General features: G+C 43.1%; 1 protein-coding gene across 1 annotated transcript in view; it reads right to left on the reverse strand.

The window, feature by feature from the left end:
• ISM1 (isthmin 1) overlaps positions 1-20,584 on the reverse strand; it is a 40,733-nt gene that overhangs the window by 14,316 nt on the left and 5,833 nt on the right. Inside the window, exon 2 of the mRNA XM_066316524.1 lies at positions 4,746-4,982. Within this exon, the coding sequence (XP_066172621.1) occupies positions 4,746-4,982 (237 nt within the window). The remainder of the gene's footprint in view (positions 1-4,745; positions 4,983-20,584) is intronic.

Genomic DNA, 20,584 nt, shown 5'->3' on the forward strand with positions numbered 1-20,584 from the left:
TGTGTCAGGTCACTTAGAACAGTTTTTTGGACTTGAAAAGTGAAGGTCCCTCAAACTTTGCTGGGAGCAAAGAAGACGATGTGAATTGAGACCTGAAATTTCTGTTTAATGTTGTCAATCCAATTTGCCATCTCTGACGAGCCCAACTGAACCCCAGAAACAAAACTGTGGTTCCAGCTCTGAATTCTGCACTCTGCAGCAAGCCCTTGTTCCAGCATGATGTAAAGACAGCTGCACAGCTCTGGCATTGACAGTGGCTGAACCCCAGCCCCCTGGACCTCAGCTCTGCCTACACAAGCCTCTGCATCTGGCCAGAGAACAACCAGCTCCTGCAAGGCTGCCCTGTGCTTCCAGTGCTGCACCTGGCAGCAGCTGCTTTGCCACAAGGTATTAAACCTTACAGGCCTTACAAGAAACAAGCCCTTCTGGAGCCCTCCAGCTCTCCCTGTGCTACATTAGAGATGGGACTGGCAGGACTGGTCAGACCCTGTTGAATCTTCTGTGACAATACCAAGAGGGTGCTGCTTTCCAACGCAGCGAAACCAGCAGCTCCAAATGGCAAATGTAAATGACAGCTGAAAAGCGCATCTAATACAATGTGTGAAAAGTGACATTACGATGCAGGTGGAGGTGAGGGAAATGGAGCTGAGGTCTGCAGTTCTTTTTTCAAAGCCTTGTTTCTCTGCAGTTGTGTATGTTCCTAGAGTGGTGGGTTTGTGTAGACGTGTTTTTAAGAGAAGGCAGTAACCCAGCAGGTATCAAAGAGAGAAGATAGGTAACAAGTAGGTAACAAAGCTAACACAGCAGCACTGGAGTGGTGTGACTGGTGGATATATGGCCACAGGCCTCCTGGCAAATTACAAAGAGCAAGCAGGCATTAACTTCTGGTTTAAAACCACTCCTATCATTTAACATGGTTATCAACATGGTTTTAAACAGGAATCCTACCTGTTTCTGTGCAGTTTTCACTGAGAACACGTCACCTCATCAAAATGTTTAACGCATCCATTACAAGTGGAGCTTGCTCAGCTGTGTTTCAGCTCTATTGGTCATGAAGCTTGACCAAGACCTAAGTTCAGTGAGGAGCATTAATATCAACAAAATTCACTTACTGCCCAAAGAGGCTGTGAACTCCCTGTCCCTGGACGTGTGACAAGGCCGGACAGGGCTCTGAACAACCTGATCCAGTGGAAGGTGTCCCTGCCCATGTTAGGGGGACTTGAAATAGATGGTCTTGAAGGTCTTCTCCAACCCAAACCACCCTATGGTTCTCTGAGTTTTCCCTTTTGTGCTCATTTGTCATGGTGTCAAGCACTGCCAGGGAAGCAGCAAAGCAGTGCAGCAAGAGAGCAGCACACTCCCTGTCCCTGCTGCAGCAGACAAACCTGGGAAACCAGTAGTAAGAAGAAAAGGCAAGGGACAAGAGCAAGAGTTCAGTTGCAGGTTGAAACATCTGGCTCCAAACAGAAGGTTGGCTGCAAAAGGGTGGAGAGGTTGTAGAAGGCTGTTTGGAACAGACAAGAAAAACCCATCAGAAATGGAAAATAGGCAGGTTCCTGCACACCTCCCACATGACTGCATTCTGCTACCCAGGGGAAAGAACAATTCTGACTCTGAATAACAACCCTGTCCAATTACAGGGTCTGCCTAGGCATCCCTTGGCTGGACTGCCAAACAAGTGCAAACGTAGGCAGCAGGGATTTTCCGCTTGTGGAAGGAAATCCAGAAAAAAAAAGTGTAATCATTTTTTGTAATCACCTCACCTACAAGTCTTCCAGGCATTGACAGAATTGCTGAAATGACAAAAAAGAGGATGAAATACCCCAAACCAAGCAGATAGTCTGTGCTCAACAGCAGCTACTGTGGTTACTCCCAACAACCAGTGTGGCAGCACAGCTGAGGCATAAGACGCCACTTTAAATGATGGGATATTTTACAAGGCTAGAATAGCACAGGAAGGCCAATAAGGCTCGTCCTGGTCTTGAATGCAAAGAGTCATATTCATTTGGATTACTGCAGCCCTGACTGTTGCTTCTGAGGGTTTTCTGGAGACAGACTGCTGTACTTACATTATCATCTAATAAATACGGTGGTACCTGGGCTACTCTGAATTCCTCCGATGTTCTTTTGATATTCACCAGTTCACCACTAAAAGAGCATATACCAGGGCATGATACAGCCAGTGCCATCTCACAGGAACCAGAGAAGGAATGGCCCTAAAGATAACTCACTGGAGTATATTTTCCACCTGCTTTTTTGGAAGGATTTTATGCCTCTCGCTTAGATTTTTAATTCCTCAGGTATAATTTCCATTTTAAAAAATGTTATTTTTAGTCTATGCAGTAGAAGGAAAAAGAGGTTTTGAGTCTTTGAGAAGAAAATGTGGCCACTGTGCTATTTTAAAACAGTGGCTGTTTTCTCCTATCCGACCTCTTGGTCCTAGGAGGGCTCTTTAAATCAACACTCCCAGGATTGTAACTTACAGGTCTGGGAGCCACTGTGCAAAAGAGAAAAATAAGCATTAATTCTGTTTTCACCTGTCAAATAGCTGATGAGAAATTTGCAAGTCAACAAGTGTCACTATTTCTGTTCAGGTCAGTACAGTACTGTTTAACAAGCAACACTTCACTATAATCCTGGTCTTTTGTAAAACAGTAGGCCAACTTTTACAACCTTTAGGCAAAAAAAATAAACTTTCTCTGACTCTGTAAGGAATTAATGGGAGTTTTATCTCCATGAGGCTTGACCAGCTGTAAGACTGTCAACCAAGAACTTAAAGAAGCTTTGTATAATCACTATTTACACACCTAAGTAAGCAGAGTAAATTCAGAGTAAATAAAATGCAGAACTTAGGGAGCCTGTTTCTGAAAGGGCTCATCCTTGTGCACAAGAGCTCTGGGATCAATGTTGCCTCTTTCCAGTTTACAGGACCAGTCTTCCCAGCTCTCAGAGTCCAGTAAAACTGCTGACATAGTTGCTGACACATTTCCAAGATCAGGTGGTAGAAAAAGATGTCATAGCAGCAGCAGCTCCCATGAAGACAAGCTATTGAACTGTTTGCATCTCTTTTACCCCTGTGTCTAAACACTGTATGCTGTTACCACTCAGGGAAGGTTTTTGTTTCCTCCTCTGCAGTTTACATACTGTTCAAACAGTGGTGCTGCACGATTTGCCTCATGCCACAATCTGGGACCCCAACAGCTTCCAAGCTTCCCTTCCTAAAGCTTTCTGGAATAGTTCTCCTAGCATGAGAGATGTGTTCCATCACCACGGGTTCGACATGTTTACTCCTTCAGCCCATCAACTGTTAGACCTGCCCTTGACCCAAATCTGTGAGATCTCTTAATGCTCCAACTCATCTACAGGGAACATGGATGCAGCTCCTTCTCACCCAGCCATGGAATCATGCACTGGTTTGTGTTGGAAGGGGTCTTAAGGATCATCTCATTGGGCAGGGACACCTTCCCCTATCCCAGGTTGTTCAGAGCCCTGTCCAGCCTGGCCTTGAACACTTCCAGAGATGGGGCAGCCACAGCTTCTCTGGGCACCCTGTGCCAGGGCCTCACCACCCTGAGAGAAAAGAATTTCTTCCTAAAACTGCTTCCTAAAACTCATCCTCTGCTAGCTGAAAGCCATTCTCTCTTGTCCTATCACTCCATGCCCCTGTAAAAAATCCTTCTCCAAATCTCTCGGAGCCCCTTCAGCACTGGAAGGTGCTCTAAGGTCTTCCCTGAGCCTTCTTTCCTCTAGGCTGAACAGCCCCAGCCCTTTCAGCCTGTTTCCAGAGGTGCTCCAGCCCTCTTAAGCACGTTGGCCTCTCCCCAGCAGATCTATTACATCTTTACATACGTACTTCTTAGACATATCAAAAGGATGGTAATTTTGTGGGCTGGGGGACTATAAAAAGCCAGGAATTAATTTAACCAGAAAACCAGATCTACTAGTGCATTGTTTTTATAAGCACATCTTAGGCAGAACAACATTTGAATTTATTGTTCTGGTTAAAATGACTGCTTATTAATGCCAATTTTGCTTTAAGGCTCTGAATTAAAAACAAATCATTCATTTTTTCCTCTTTCCGATCCTTGAAGTTTCAAGATGCAAGTGGCTTGTAAGAGGCTGTTCCAAACCCAAGAACAGTTTGAGGAATAACATATAACAAAGTTTCTTGCAGACAATTTTTTTTATACTACAAGCAGCTGCTGCAGAAATTAAATGTAAGTCTCACTTCCATACATTCCATACTAAATACATTTTGAGCTGAAACTGAAAGACTTGTTCTCTGTCAGCCTTTGGGGATAGTTGCATTTTAAAATGGCACACAAAAAGCAAACCTGTTCACAAACAAATTTGACAACAGTAAATTGAAGGCAGAAATTAAAATACCAATCTATTTTCAGTGAAGGCGATATGCTCTAAAATGGCAATCACAAAGATGGGTTTAGTATGACCAAGATGGGTTTAATATCACAAATAGGTCCACACTTATGCAATTGACACAATCCAAGGAGAAATTCAGAATAAATTTGCAATATGTGCATTGACTTACAGAGAACAAGCATGTATTATATATATTTTATATATATATTACTATATTACATTATATTCTACTATAGACATTCTCAGTTGCTAGAGATGGCTTGTTTTGGCTGCACGTCATGGAAGCCAGGCTGAAAGTCCTCTTGGCTCAGTAAAACAACTCTGTGTAAGTTATAAAAAAGTCAGACATTAACATAAATTTGTACCTGAATGTTGGGATTCTGCCCATTGATATCTGCTTTTGACAGGTCAGGGAAGTTTGGGAGGTCCAGGAGGAAAGACCTGGGGCCATCTCTTTGCAAGGACGTGTGCCCACTCTCCTGCCTGAATTGCTCCTTAGGAAATGGTCGGTGGGCAGCCTGGAGGTCGGGGTATTCTCCTGGCTCCTCAGGGTTCAGGGTGAAGCTGTCTTCAGGAGAGTGATCCTCTGCAGTCAGTGTGTTCTGGGGAAGAAAAGCAAGGCAATAATGACAACTGAGAGTGTGCAGTCCTGCCAGTGGCCCCGTCCCTCCAATGGCTGCAGCCTCACAGCACCCAGACCCTCACTACTGAAACACAGATCCGAAACCAGCTGACACAAGATAAAACTGAGTCAGACTTGGGGAATTAGTTCTTCCATGCTCCTGAACCATTCCAGCCCCGTGGTGAGCACCTACACATGGACACAAGCATCAGACTTTAAACAAACCTAGAAACATGAGGCTTTGAAGCAATCCCTGGGAAATCAAATCGTACCACATTAAACGTGTCCCTAAAAATGCTGAAAGGCATCCATCTTGTAAATCATTTCAGTTTGCTTTGTTCCAAAGTGAAGCAAAACCACTGACTGCTAAGGCCATGTTGAAATTTATGGTATTAAAAGATCCTACCGCTGAGCTGGCAACCTCCCCTTCTCTCCCCTCAGCCTGCAACAACTTCCATCTCGTCTCTGTGTTCCTCACCCAATTTCTCTGGTCTTGAACATCTGAACCTTCCTTCCTCTGGGGATCTCATTTTCATGTTTGCCTAATGGTGGGATTGAATTTCACCAAGCTGTGGGTCAGCGGTTAATGCTTTTGTTATTGTTGAGCGTACTTTTGGGTTTTGTAGTATATTACAGCAGGCTGCCTCTGAACCAGTAGCACTGCTGCCACTGCCTTTGACCTCACCAAGGAGACACATTTAGTATCAAAACACTGCCTCCCTGGGTTAGGACTGGCCTGGGGACTTGGGGAAAAAACAGCAGAGAAGTCCAATCTTCTTATGTCTTTAAAAGAAAAAAAAAAAAAAAAAGAAAGAAAAAAGCATGGGGCAGATTCAGCACAGGTTTTGGGTTTGACTCAGCTGAAAAATTTCAGCTTGAGGTCTTAGTACGACTGCCTGGGGAGTTTTTATTTTCAGTTCATAAAGAGACAGCAAGCATGGAGAGGGTAAATGTTAAAGACCTATCTTTTAAAACAAGCACAATTAAAGTGGAATGGCCACATGTGGTTCTGGCTCTACTGAAGCATATTTTTGCCAGCATTTCTGGTTAAACGCAATCTCCATCCAGCTCCCCTGGTTCAAATTAAGCCACAGCATACCTTTAGCTAAGCTCTCAGATAGATAACAGCTCCAATGCCTTTTCTTTTATTTTGTGTTTATTTGCTTAGAAGTTCTAAATTGACCTTTAAAGAGATATTACAATATAACCCGTGCACATTACAGAAAAATATTCACTGAATTAAAATCAACTAAACTTGAAGAATTAACCTCGGACTAAGTGAAATTGTCTCGGGTAAAAATGAAGGTAGTTCTCTTTTATCCTCCTCATTGCACTCTATTTGTAAAGAGCAAAATCAATTAAGCAGAATTAATATTGTCAATGTATTGTCATGCCCAGAATGGTTACTCTCTGAAAGTGCTAAAAAAAGGGTGATTTTATACATTTATCTACAGCACAGATACAAATTCTGAATAAGTGCATGTGTGCAGTGCTAAAAATGTGTGTGCTCCTGGCAGTCTGCTTTGCTTGAAGGCTAAAACAGGCTCTTCCCTTTGCTGGGGACCAGGAAGGACTTTCAGATGCCTTTGGTGGCCCACCCGTTATAAAGTGGAAAGCAGATGACACAGCAGCAAGCTCTAGGAAATGAAACTGAGGGCCACTTAGCTAACTTTAGTTTCCTTACTCATATGTTAATGCTTTAACTTAACACTTTTCAGACAGAATTTAATAGGCTTGGTGCTTGAGGATTAAATGGCTTTTCAGTTATGTCTGACTAACTACAGGGTGTAACAGTGCTCTGGTTAAATGACTTCAGTTAGGAACAAAAAATAAAAGTGGTACTTAACTATTTTTACCGGGGGATCATGCCCATAATCTTACCTTTATTAAAAACAAAGTAAGATCTTATTAAAAACTAATAAAATTCTCACACACAATCCCGTACTTTCCCTATCTGTCTGCCCCTTCAGGAGCATCCTGATTCTCCACATTAACACACCAGGCAGCTAGAGCTGGCCAAGGCCTTTGGAGACCCACACTTAATTCTCTGACAGGATTTGGTGTGTGTAATCCTGACAGGTCACAGCCTGCGGGTGCCCCGGTGGGGATAACAGCCCTTCCCTTCCTCATGGTGATGTTCACAGGGAGCTCAGCGACTACAATAACAAGGGCCATATAAAAAGCTTTTAATAGTGTCAACCAGATGGAACATCACATGGAGTCAGTTAGGAAATTGTCACGGTGAGGCAATGACATCAGGCTGATCGGGCCCACTACCAAGCTGCTTGGGGCAGGGGCTGTCATTAATTACAGCCGGGGCTGCTCTGTTGGGATGGAGATGTTAGGAAGGAAAACGCAGTGAGGACAAGATAACTGCTCCATCCCACAGGCTGCTGCAGGCAAGGGAGGATGGACCACTCTGCCTCCCCAGGGTGGCCACGACCCAGAGACCCCAGTGACACATCAGGTACACGTTTCTGACGGCAGCCACTGCCAAGGAGCATCAGAGCAGACACAGAGTGGGACATGGAGCTTGACTTGGAGAGCAGAGCTGGCTAATGCCTGGCAGGAATGATGCAGGTTAAACTGTGCCCTGTGCTCTGCTTAGGGGCAGTGCTGTCTCTTGATGCCTTAAGTTTTAGCTTTCATGTTTTCAGACTCTGTGCTGCCTAGGAGTGCAGTGCTGAGCCTTGTATTAGGTGCCAGCCAGCTCTCTTCACAGAGTGGGAAGACAAAACAAATCCTTTTCCTGCTGGAAGCCAAGGACAATGGTTACAAGTTTTCAGGCCCAAAAACATAAACGGTGGACTGAAGAGAAAAAACAAGAAGGATGGGACTTGATAATCTGGAAAATTAAACCCAATATGCAAATGGACCAAAACTTACAAAAGTGTGAGACCTCATGACCAGTCATCCATTTTGTGACCATTTTGGGTCCACTTTGGGTGTAGCCCCTGGTCAGGCTCTTGTACTGCCCAAGGTGTACCTTAAAGGCCTTTCAGTAAATCCCTACTTTATTCTCTAGCTCTGTCCAGTCTCTGTTCCAGGTCAGCCTTCCCAAGGACTCTCACAGTCCTTTTTGCACAAGGAAAGCCCAAGACAGGAATCCTTGGCCCTCTGTGTCCAACAGCAACACAATCAGGTGGAAACCCTCAGCATGTATGATCATTCCAGTTATCTGCACATGGTACCACGAGTGAAAGGACATTTTCCAGTTAAATGACATTTGTTTCCAGTTAATAAAACGAAGACAATGTCCATTTTTTAAGGAAGACACTTCTTGGTGTCATGTCTAAGCTGACGCACAGTATTACTAGAAATGTGTATTTCTGGTAAAAAGATTTAAAGAGGCTGCCACAAATAAAAGTGAGCTTGAACTGCATGTGAAGGGAAGACTGTGCTCACGCTGTGCTACTGCATTAGCTCTGCAAAGGCTCTTCCAAGACCATCTAACCGGAAAAAGTTTGTCCTTATTGCAATGCCAGCATCCTTTCTGAAGAAAATAGGGGTTGTGTTCCAAAGCTAATAGATGAAATTTAATTTTTGTGTGAGAGGGGTGTGTGATATTCTTCTCTTCTTATTTTTACATTATTTCCCATGTTTATATTTCACACTATTTATTTTTAAGTGTACACAATTTAATTCCTGATGCTTTTGGGAAAGCAGTGATGCTTGCCTTCCTTTAAAAGCTATGTCACTTCATTCAGAACTACCGACTCAGTTTCTTTGAAGTTATGACATTTCTAATTCAGGCACACTGGTTTCTTACTCAAATAGTGCATCTGCTCTAAATATTTTAAGATAAAACACTTTTTTCCCCTTCATTTAAAAGGATTATTCACAATGTTTAAACTTTCCATTAAGATGATTTTAAGAGGTTACTCATACTGGCTGTAAGCTCCAGTTCTGCAAGCCCCATGGGATCAGATAATTATAGAAGCTCCTAATACAAAAACAGCTTAGGATTTTTGAGTGTTCCAAGTGTGGACAGTATGTAAGGGTAGGAACATATAATCCATAGTTCTGTGACAAGGCAATGAATGAAACCCTTGAGAGAGAATTTGACACATTGTCTGCATTGTAAAATAAAACACCTTGCAACACCCATCTCTGAAAAAAGGGAGGGCAATAGGTCAGCACATATCAATGTCTTTGTGCCCATCTATAAACCACAAAAAGAAGAGCAATTCACAGGGATTTTGTGAGGATAATTTTCAGCGCTGGCGATCCAGGTGGGACTTGCCCTATGGCAGGGTTTAAGGCCCCAAGAGACAATCCTGCATGCAGGAAAAATGTTCTGTGAGATACTGGAGGTAAATTCTCCCTCCTTGGCCTTCCCATGATGTTTCTCCCTCTGTCACCATAGACATGAGCTGCAGGGAAATGTACTGCTTCTCTTCCCCACAGAGAAGCTAAACAGAAATGGGAACTTGTAAAAATACCAAACTAGGGGAAAAGGGAATTTCTCCTGCAATTTTGGCAAGCAAGGAGTCCATCTCCCTCCTCTCTTCCTTATTTTAATACCATTTCCAGTTCTGGAAAAAAAAAAAAAAAAAAACAAACAACAAAACAAGACAGAGAATAAGGGAGGAATGACTGTAGCTACAGAAAATACTCTGAAGCAGTTGCTCTTTTTCTGCCCTTCATATTTATTACTTGTCTTCATTCACTTCCCACTTGCCAAGCAAGGGCACATTTGCAAGCACTGCTAATTATGGAATAGAGAGGACTTTGGAAAACTGATACAGCTTATGCTCTAATAGCTCTCAGGCAGCGAGGGAGTCTATTACTAAATCCCTGCTGCAGCTACATTGCTTTCTTATTTCTTGTATACTCCTTTGAAATATCTTGTAAAATGATCTTGACAAGAGGTCTTGAGTCGAAAACCGAGGGTCTGTCACTGCACTTTCATGATGCACCTGTACAGCATCTTCAACCACCAGCAACAAGGAACTTTTATTTATGAGGAAACTTCACAGATGCTATAAAAGATTATATTGCTATCAGAGACAAAATGAGGCCTGGGGCCTTCACAGAAAACCATTACAGCCATTAGGACTGGTTTCATTTCCCACCTGCCCAAACAGATTGTTTTCATTTTGAAGGCTGTCGTGGGTTTTCAGGTTAGTGCTAAATGATCACTTTAAAATTAACCAGTCTTGAGAGGCTGAGTAACACACCAGGATACTACATGAGACTCTCACCTCCACAGATCCAAGACGTGTAATGAACTTGGGTGATCTAATTCCTGGAGTTTATTTATGTTTTTCATCAATCGTGAGTATGAGCAGCACAGGACCTATCAGGAGGAGTTATGAGGGCAGTGTAAGAAAGCAGGCAGTGAGGGTAACAGCTGAGAAACATTATCAGAGATACACAGAGAAAGATTTCTTCTATGATTAATGCCACATACAGTCCAGGCAGAAAGACAGACCAGAGGGGTGTCACATCAACCACTCCCCTACTAAGATATTTTCATTTTTCCTTAAAATGAGCTCGCCCCTCACTCACATATAACAGGGAAGTGAAAAACCCTACTTATCTTTAGAAAACTGCACAAACTAATTGTTCCAATAATAAAGAGTGCACTTTAGATGATCACTGCTAATAAATAATTTAAAACAGACGGCATTGGCTTGTATGTACACAACTGTTTCCACTAAGCAGGTCCAAAATAGACCATCTGCTTTAAACATCATGCAAGTAAAAGATGAATCACTGATAACAGTTGGTAATAATAATAATAATAATAATAATAATAATTTCTGTTAATCATGGTCCATGTTTTAATAGTTCTCTATTATTCTCCAGTTCTCCAGCAAAACTGGTATAAAATGACAGTGTTTGCAGTCCTAACTTGCAGTTCATCTGCCTGTGTGACCAAGTGGCCATGGACAGACCAAATCCAGTCACCCCACAGCCTACTGCTCTGGGACACACGAGCTTCAGGCACTAGATGGCTCTTGAAGAGCATGTGGAGAACATGATGGAGTCACAAATCCTGCAGCAGGTAAGAAGCTCACGGCAGACAGGAATCCACAGTCGCTGCTGGAGGAGTGGTCTCTGTGGATGTTGGGTGCCAGTGGTACAGCAGGGTGCTTGGGGTGCCCCAGAACACACCCAGCCCACCACAGCTGGTTGTGTGCCTTATGCTGAAATAGCCCTCAGGAGCTGCACGTACAGCAGAACCAGGATCCCAAAGCATCTGGGCACATTTATCACAGAATTATCACAGCTTTTGGATTTTAAGGTTTCTACACTAAAAACTTCTCTGCGCAGTCCTCGTGGCCACACAGAAAATCCTGAGGATCGAATGTGCAGCCAGGACATGTGTTCTGACTGCAGAGATCCTCAGGCTGTAGGGTTGAGGGCCCCTTCACATCTAGGAAGTCCCAGACAGCTCTTTGGAGGCACGTGGCCAACACTACGTCAGGACCCTCCGCAGTGGAGGAAAAGGCCTTGTTGAACCTTGTGAGCTGATACATCCTGAGTGCCAAACCAGCTCTAAAACCATTATTCCCCCACTGAGCCAGTTTATTCACTGGCAGCTGTCAAGCTTTGGTCCCCCCCTTGGTTCAGATTCTGATGGGGGGTTTTGCTCACTGACTTGCTGGTCTCTATACCACTGGCAAACAGTGGGGCCACATCTGAATGGCTCTGGCAGACAATATTTTTAACTCCGAGTTTAAGGAGAAAACCAACCATATGATGCTCAGATCTGGCAACCTTTTGCTACATGTTGTGGACACACATTTCACATCACAGCTATTTTTTTTTTTATGCTCTGTTGTTTGCTTGTATTTCATGCTTTCATTCAGCTGGAAAATACAAACAGTATGGCTCAGCTTGGAGGTGAAGAACTGCCAGTTTGTATAAACACTTTGATAATAGAAACTTGGTGGTGATTACAGCTCAATGTCTGCTGGAAAAAAACAGAGGCCCTTTAGCAAATTTTCTAACGTAGTACAACACTGGTGCTTTGTTCTTCAGCAGATACTCAGGCCAAGCACACAGAATTAAATCGTGTAGGGCTTTAACAGACGCTCAGTGCCAAGATTTGCTTGTAGTTAACAGATAATTTCAGTTGCCTAAGCTGCTGGTAAACATTTAGTTATTCTTCATGACTCTAAAGATCTTCCCTGCAACCACTGCCTGGCTGAGCTCTCCACACAGGACATGGTGATTTAGTGGCTGAGCAGGCAAAGGTACAGCTGAAGAGTAGCCCAAGTGTTCTACGCCAGTAACCTGTGGTGCCAAAATGCAAATTCTTTGAATGTTCTAATTCTTTTTAGGCCTTATTAAAGACTTGCATAAAATTGGTAGTAAAATAAAGCTTTAAATAGAATTTACTTATACCCTTGCTAAAATGATTTGAACTAGTTTAATCTCATCCATCATCTCAAATCTAAATCATAATTTACCCGTTAGGTTCCAACAGAATGGGAAAAGCTGCCTTAAGCTGCAATCGAAACTGCAAAGGAAATCCAGAATATTAATACTTTTTGTATACAACCCTTTGGTCAGGCTTTGGAGGTCAGCACACACAACGTCAGTGTAAATGAAAGCGAACAAACATACATCTCAAGTTATTTTCCTGGGTTTTAAACTATGTCCTTTTGCAAGTTTATTCCACTAAATCACTATGGCTAGGATTTCACTAGGTGAACCAGCTTTAATAAGCGAAGTTTTCATCTCTCCCTAGCTAAAAGAGGAAGCCTTTTCAATTTCCAAAGTTGCCTTCAGCTGTTAAGTTTCCAAGAAACAGCTACTCCCAGCCTCTGTGTCTCCCTCTCATATGCCACTGAATATCCACCCTATGCTTTCAAAAGTGTCTATGACTCTGGCTGTGTTAACTGGCAGATGTTTTTAGAGACTAGAAAGTGTTTAGTCCCTGTGGACTAAAAGCTACATGATGACTTCATCACATAAGCAAAAGCTAATAACGGGAAAGCAAGAAAGCAGACAAGTGTTATATTCCAAAAACATGATGTTTCCTGTGCTTCTGGCAAAGCTACTCCTGTGCCTGAAAAAAGGCAAATCACTTGAGTCTTGGTGCTCAAAACACACACACACACACACAACCATCGAATCGCTGCGAGATAATTTATGTGCCTCTCCCTCAGCTGCCTTCCCCACCAATACCCACTCTCCTTTGGATGGAAGTGAGAGGGTGAAGGCAGAGGAAAGGCAGTGCTTGTTTACCTTCAATATCTGTGCACCAGCTACGTGCCTCACAACACTGGCTGGGAAGGGGTTACTGCACCCAGGAGTTTACAGCAAAACAGCAGCAGAAATCCGAGCGGCTGCCTCAGCACCACGCACCTCAGCTCCTGCAGGGAAATACTCCTTCAAGCGCACGGTTTTACCCTCTCCATGTAGAAAACTCTGGAGACTGATACAGGAGCAACTGGAAGTAATTAGCATAAATGGCATCTGCGCACAGAGGCAATGCTCGCTGTGGCTCCATATCAAGCCATCAGCAGTGGACATCATGCCCTCTGCTCTCCACCTCCCTGAGCTGCCCGAGTGACAGATCAAGAAACCAGAGGATGTGGATTCACAGGAGAAAGGCCTCCCTCCAGTGACATGATGGGGAAGAAGAGCAAGTGAGTAGACAGGCAGAACACCATGGCAAGACACTGTGAAGACCCTTCTCTGTCTAAAAGGGGAGAAAAGCTCTGCCCTGGACTTTTGTATTATGAATTCTATGTGTGTATATATAAATTTTCCTAGAACAGTAAGGGAGGGGGCTATTTCCTAGAGCTGATTAAAGAAGCATGACTCGATTTTCAATTTCAAACGACTCGGGGGGCATTCCAATCGACTGCAGACAGGAAATGAATACCATACATGCACTGAACAAGGCAGATGCTTTTGAATCTGACACTTACGTGAAATGAAAATATCTTCATTTCTGTCTCCCTTCCACCCCATGATCACTAGTTAGTTCTGAGCTATTTTTAGGATAAATGGTTTTATTTTTCAAGCTTGTTATAGTCTTAGCATGTGCCTGAAGCCACCCAGACGCCACTGACAATAAAGTGTATGGGAGCAGGCAAAAAGCATCTTTAGATTAATCCCAGCAGCCCAACACAGCAGCAAGGTAAGAGAGGAAAGATAAAAAGCCCATTTTTCTGTATCCTCACCCCCTCTGGTGAGGAACAGAGATGGGACCCTCATGGATAAGCCAGATCCAGGGAGGGAGAACAGCTCTATACAAAGAGAGATCCCAAAGCAGAAGCAGCAGAAACACTGAAGGTTGTGGCTCAGAACTCACTTCCAGCTACTTAACTCTGCTAAAGAGATATATATATATATATATATATATATATATAAAAAATTTTTTTTCCTCCTCACACAGCTCTCACAAGCAAACTGCAATAATTGTCATGGTAGTATGGTAGTATTGTGGGGTTTATAACCCAATATAACAATGTAATTGTGGCTCCTTTTATCGATGGCAGCAGTGCATTTCAAGGAATTGGCATATGCAGCTCTTTCCCCCCACTCAGGCCATATGTGTGCAAACACAACTTCAGCTGCATATTCCCCTTGTGTTTTATTGTAGGAATAGGATAAAGGAAGGAGAAAAAAAAAAACCCAGAGAGGTGGTATTAATCTGGCCCTTACTCTGATGTTATGCAAATAATGAGCTCATTTTATCTTGATGTTGAGACAGCCAAAGCTGTATTCCTAAGAACATGAAAAAATGATCCTCTTAGGAGACAGAAGAAGAAAGAGGGATGGGTAGGTGAGAAAGGCAGCTTTGATTTACATTATTCAAAATGCCATGAATGCCAGATCAAAGAAGAGCAGGAATCAAGTCCACATCCACTGAAGGATTTCAGCAGCTTTTTCAGAGCTATTGATCTCTCAAGGGCAAACCCTTTAAAACACTGGGTGATGCCTCTAAAACTAGCCAGAACTCCCACCTTATACTGCCTGAGCCTCATGTAGTTTGCTTTCAGCAGCTGAGGAAAGCAGAAAGAGCCAAGGCAACGCTGTGTCTGGGTTCGATGAAGGACACAAAGAGCTGAGCACAGAAACGGAAGGTGTGCATTTTCTGCACCAGATGCTGCCTCTCTAATGGCCATCATGGAAGACTTCAACTTAAAACCAGATTCCCCTCTGACAAACCATGTGTTTGGTGACCAGAGAGTGCTTGGTCTGAGGACAGAGTGCTGTCACCCTGATGAGAGCTCTGGGCAGGGCTTGTTTGCTTAGTGCTGACTTACTAAAAATAAAAAGCCACCTTGTATTTTGTGTGGGATGAAGGTGGAATAAGACCTCTAAGGAGCTACTGCAGCTCAGCTGGCAAGTAGCAACTTGCTCATGAGTTTGGTCTCACTGGTGTAATCTGAGCACCTTGAAGGCACAGGATCCTACCCTAAATCAAGTGCTGAACTGGCAAATGCACCACAGATTGGCATCTTCCCCCCACCCCTCCCCTTCCTTGGGACACGTGTCTTTGGAGTCTGGTAGACAAGCTTCCAGGTGTTTTGCCTTGTCAGTGGGCTTCGGGATCATGCCTTAAGCAAGAGCCACTGGAATTGGGTGCAGTAAAGCAATTTAACCTGATGCAGCCCCAGATGGTTTCCTAAGAGCTGCCTCTGGGCTTGTGATGGGGATCCCCTTGCAGCATCCCTGGGAACACTCCCTTCATGCTGCCTTCCACATTTGCCATGCTGCACACACAGCTGCAACAGCACACTATGGATTATTTGTCTCTTTCCAAGCTCTGCTCACATTTTGGAGCCTATCTGCTTCCCACCAGCACTCAGCACACCTTGGTACCTTGGACAGTTTCAGGAAATGGATGACCCTTTTCCTCCAGCACGTTTGGATTGAGAGCTAGTGCTGCTACCATTCCAACACACATCAAAATTCTCCAGGACTCCACCAGGCTGAACAGCTCATTTGAAACCTCTGCCACTATTCTTTTGATATGCCTGATGTCACTGGCAGTGTGGCTGCCCTGGGTCCCATTTGAGATCTATATTCACAAATGTTTAACACACACATATCAACCCCACTATCCTTTCCCAATAAAAGCCTGGACTTTAAAGCACAAGGTGAGGAATAGATACTCTATTGGCCAGCTGCAGTGAGCCTTTCATAAATAACACAACAATCAACCGTCATAATGGAAAACAAAACTCCAGAAGTCCTGTCCTGATAATATCTGTTTTCCTATTGTAGAAGGGAATAACAAGATAGGAAAAGTTGAATGCTGAATGCTTAAACAAACTGAATTAAGAAGAGATGGTAGGAGTAATGATAGAAGAACTGTAAGCCACTTTCAAAAGTTAAAGTTGCTGTACCCTTCTGCAGAACATTAAGCCTATACTGCAAACCTCCAATAGACAGGGACTGTGCTCTATAAAAATCATGATGAATGCAGGCTTGTTTTTATATTATGGAGGTCCTAATCCTCCTCCTCCTCTGCCTTTGCTCTATTGTTACAACATCAAAGACCAACTGCTGGCCAAGATACAGTCAATATGAAAAGGGCGACCAGCAAATTTACTGCTTGACTTCATTCCCTTTAAATGGAATAGGCACCATGGCCCTTTTTCAAAGTCCAATCACAGACATATATCTTTTTTATTGGACATCATGTACAATAAAGTGAAGCTGTAACTTGGAAAAAAAATAGAACACCTTAAAAAAATCCCATGAGGTGAACATTCCTTTATAAAAATATCACTGTGGTTACATGTTTTGAAAAACTCCGGGCACTCCACAGGGCAAAAGGCATGGACTGGCTAGGTTACAGTTTAGCTAAGATGCATACCCATGCCTAATATTGACTTGGTTTCCAAAAAACACCCCAACCAACCAAGTTTATCACTATAAAAAGTGATATATATATATAAGACAGAATATCAGTATCATTCAAATAAACTGAAATGGCAGCACTCACCTCACAAGAATCATTAACTGCTTTGTTACAGCCTGCTCTGTGCAGTGAGCCTTTACAGACTTCTTCAGTCCAGAGAATCTTAAAATCAGGAGCACAAAATGCTGATTTGCAGACTGCATCTTAAACAACTCCAACCTGATTACTGAGGTAACTTCCAGAGGCACTTTCAGATGAGAGTTGTATCAGCAGACATTAAAGATAGTGGCAGTTTTATTGCTCTCATGTTGCTAAATAGAAGATAAATAATTTCTGGCTATGGAATTAAACAGTGCACAGACAATTTACATGATGTAAGAGGCAAGTGTAGAGGGGTGTTACAGAACCTATGCTAGACAGCTATGGGTTTTTTTCATTTTAAACTACTTCTGTTTTAAACTATTAATCCTTTTTGTGTCTTTGGGTAGCTTGTGCAAACAGACATTGGTAGATATCTGGTTACTAATGTTACATCGAGACCAATGCCATGCTGATTTTAAAATCCTGCTCTGATGCATACGGCAGGTAAAACCAAACAAATTTATGTTTTATCTTTATAAACTTTGGAAGCTGCTTCCAGCAGAGTAATCATGGTTTCTTCAGGCAAAAAACTGCTGATGGTGGGTCTAGATCTAAGGCAATAAAGGATACCAAAGCTGTGTAAATAATTTTTGAAGCGTTAGCTTAAAAAATGGTTATGTCTTATCACTAGGTCCTCTTCCCTGTTATTTCTCTGCTGTCAGTCACCTCCTTCCATCACAGCCTGCAGCACAGCTCTTACAGTGCAAGCACTTCACCTCCTGCTCAGCATTTTTGGGCATTCCTCTATTAGAGAAAGTGTTTCAACTCAGTGCCCAGCCTCGGTACCTGAGCGCCTGACTCAATGGGAATGCAAAAGCAAGATGCCTGAAAGGAGTATTTGGGAATTTTAACCTGTCTCACGGATGACATGGACCCAGTGACTGCTCCTTAGAAGAGGAGAAATCCACTTTTCTTAGAGTGGCCCCAGTGGCAGAAGCAGATGGGGCACGATCTGGCCTTTATAGATACACAGAACTCGCTGGTTTTGTCACGAGAACTATCTCAACAGCCATGCTGGCAAAGAGGAAATGCTACTCTCCCCAAGGAAGAGGAACTACTGTGGAACAAACAGTCCTGGATTATTCAGTGCAATGAAACACAACAGATGGAAATTAATTCATGCAACATGAAGAAAGCCACGCGCCGGGGCCCAGCTCGCCTCTACGGACGGAGGTCTCGATGACACGTGCTATGTGCTTATCAGTTCTGTGGAAAAACTGAGCTGTGAAAGATTCATGTTCAAGAGGATCTTGGCTCTGCAGCTGACACAAATCACTGGCTTGCCTTGCTTTGTGGAAGTCAGTAGAGCAAGGTCAATTTAAACACACTGAGAACGCAGATCTAGCACAGAAGCACGAAAGCCAAGGGATGTTTGAACTCCTCCTGCCCTTCAATGTGCACCAAGAGTGTGAGAGGAAGATTTCACCTCTGATTTTCCCCTCTCATCTTCAGGAGCACCTCCCTACATTAAAGGCTTAGGGATGGACAACTCCAGGCCTGCTTTTGTCTGGCCAGACTGCTAGAAGAGAGGAATACGAAAGACATGACCACGGCTGTGAGTTCTCCAAGCACTCGAAAAACAAGGACAAAAGGATAAAGGAACTGCTTACCAGTACCGCCCACACCAGCTCCTCTAACCAACATTCTGGTGCCACAGAAGTGACCACTGTGGTGAGCCATCCCTTATTACAATAATAAGTTACATTTCACTTTGTTTTCTTTCTTTTTCTGGTATTTCAAATCGAAAGTACATGGAAATACCAACACTGGAAACATTCTGCTCTTGCTGATGTACCAATGAGCTCACTACGCTGTTTCTTGGAAATGTTTTTCATCTCTGTGCTTTGTACTATGAATTTAGCCTGGCATTTACTGTCTTTAAAACTTGTAAAATAGGCACAATCGTCTTAAAGTGCAGCAGTAACCACTGCATCACTGAGTGCTTCCTTCTGCCTTTTACTGAAGCACTTTGTATTTTTTGCTTTAAAGTTACACTTCATTATTCATTTCTGACAGGGCCTCCATTCAGGCTGGAGACCCATGGCACTGCACATCGCTCACAAGCTACACCAAAAAACTGGGACCTCAGCCTCCACAAGCTTGGGTTGAGATTTGAAAAGTAAAATAAGGAGAAAAAAAAAAATAAAGACACCATTGAAAAGTAATACTTTTAAAACGTCATCTTTCTGGTAATTGAACATTATTCAGTCAATTTAAAGGGCTTTTATGTAGTGTGGTCTTAAAGCAGACAGCAAGGTAAGAGCTGTAACAAAAGGACCAAATGAGCACTAACCAACAGAGTGAAGAGAACAAATGAGGCACAACTGGGTACTACCACATCTGTTTGCAACGAAGACTGGCAAAACACACAGAAGAGCATAAAGCAACCACCTCAGACAGTTAAACCTGCCAAAGTTGCTAAATCAGGATGTAAGCACTAAGCAAAACGACATTGCTTCAAATTTTTAGGTTCATGGTTGTGTAAGGAAACATCTCAATTGCCTGTCTATATATTTGATATACAACTGTATTTCAAGGTTTAAAAGTGATGCAGAAGAATGCATAACATAAAAGTTAAGCATAAGAGAAGGATGGGAAAAAGAATTTCCTAGCATTACTTGCACTCTGTGCACTTTTACATAATAAAGGAAAACAAAGGAGAAATTCTTAAGCATGAATATTCACAAATCAGTGCATCTTAGAAAACGTAAGATTTGCAAACTGATTTTTTTCCTTCCCACTGGAATACATACCAATGACTGGGTTTTCAGACGTCATCTCTATCACATATGATTTCAGAAATCTTTTCAAACACACACATTACGTTGGCAGGCCAAGCCTGCATTGTCTGCATCATTAGCAGTACTACTGCCTCCTGCACTTCACTTTCTACGATGTTTTCAGATGCTGTGACATAACACAGCTGGAGTTTCCACCTTTTTGACAATTTTTTCATTGTTTTCTGTGTTCTCCACCATTTTGAAACAATTCAGCATTGATTGCCAACATAAAGATGCTGTAGATATCAGCAGAGACAAAAGAAGAACGCCGAATTCAAAGCGCAGCTCCCAATCTACATCCAACATAATCGGTATGGGTTAAACAGATGTCTCCTCAGCAAAGGAATTCCACAGCAGAGCAAGGTGTCAAACAGCTGAGGATGCTGAACCTCTGAGTGCTGGGGCTTTTGTTACTTACCTGCAGGCCATAACAGCAGTGTTACAAACCACAGGGGAGTACCCACTGCCCAGCACCACACAGCACAATGATGACAGAACTGTTGAGGCCACCAGCAGGGCTGTAGCTCTAGGCCTCCTGTTTTTGTGGACACCTGGCACTAGGAAAGGGAAATGTGACTGAACCTTAGGGCTGGCAACCAAAGCAGGAGAAGCAATGGAGAGAGTTTTGTGCCAGTCAGGTAAGAGCAAGGGGTCAGCAGCAGTGTGCTGTATCACTGTTCAAGCTGCTGTGACCAACCGTCTTCCTGTGGAGAACAAACTTGTCTAAACAATCAACAAGAGTTAAAAATAAAAGCTACTCCAGAACTAGTGCTGGTTGTCCCAGTTAGATGAACCAAAGTGGGAAGTGCCAGTGCAGCTCCA

The sequence above is a fragment of the Sylvia atricapilla genome, chromosome 3, assembly GCF_009819655.1.
Source record: "Sylvia atricapilla isolate bSylAtr1 chromosome 3, bSylAtr1.pri, whole genome shotgun sequence".
Taxonomy (NCBI): Eukaryota; Metazoa; Chordata; class Aves; order Passeriformes; family Sylviidae; genus Sylvia; species Sylvia atricapilla.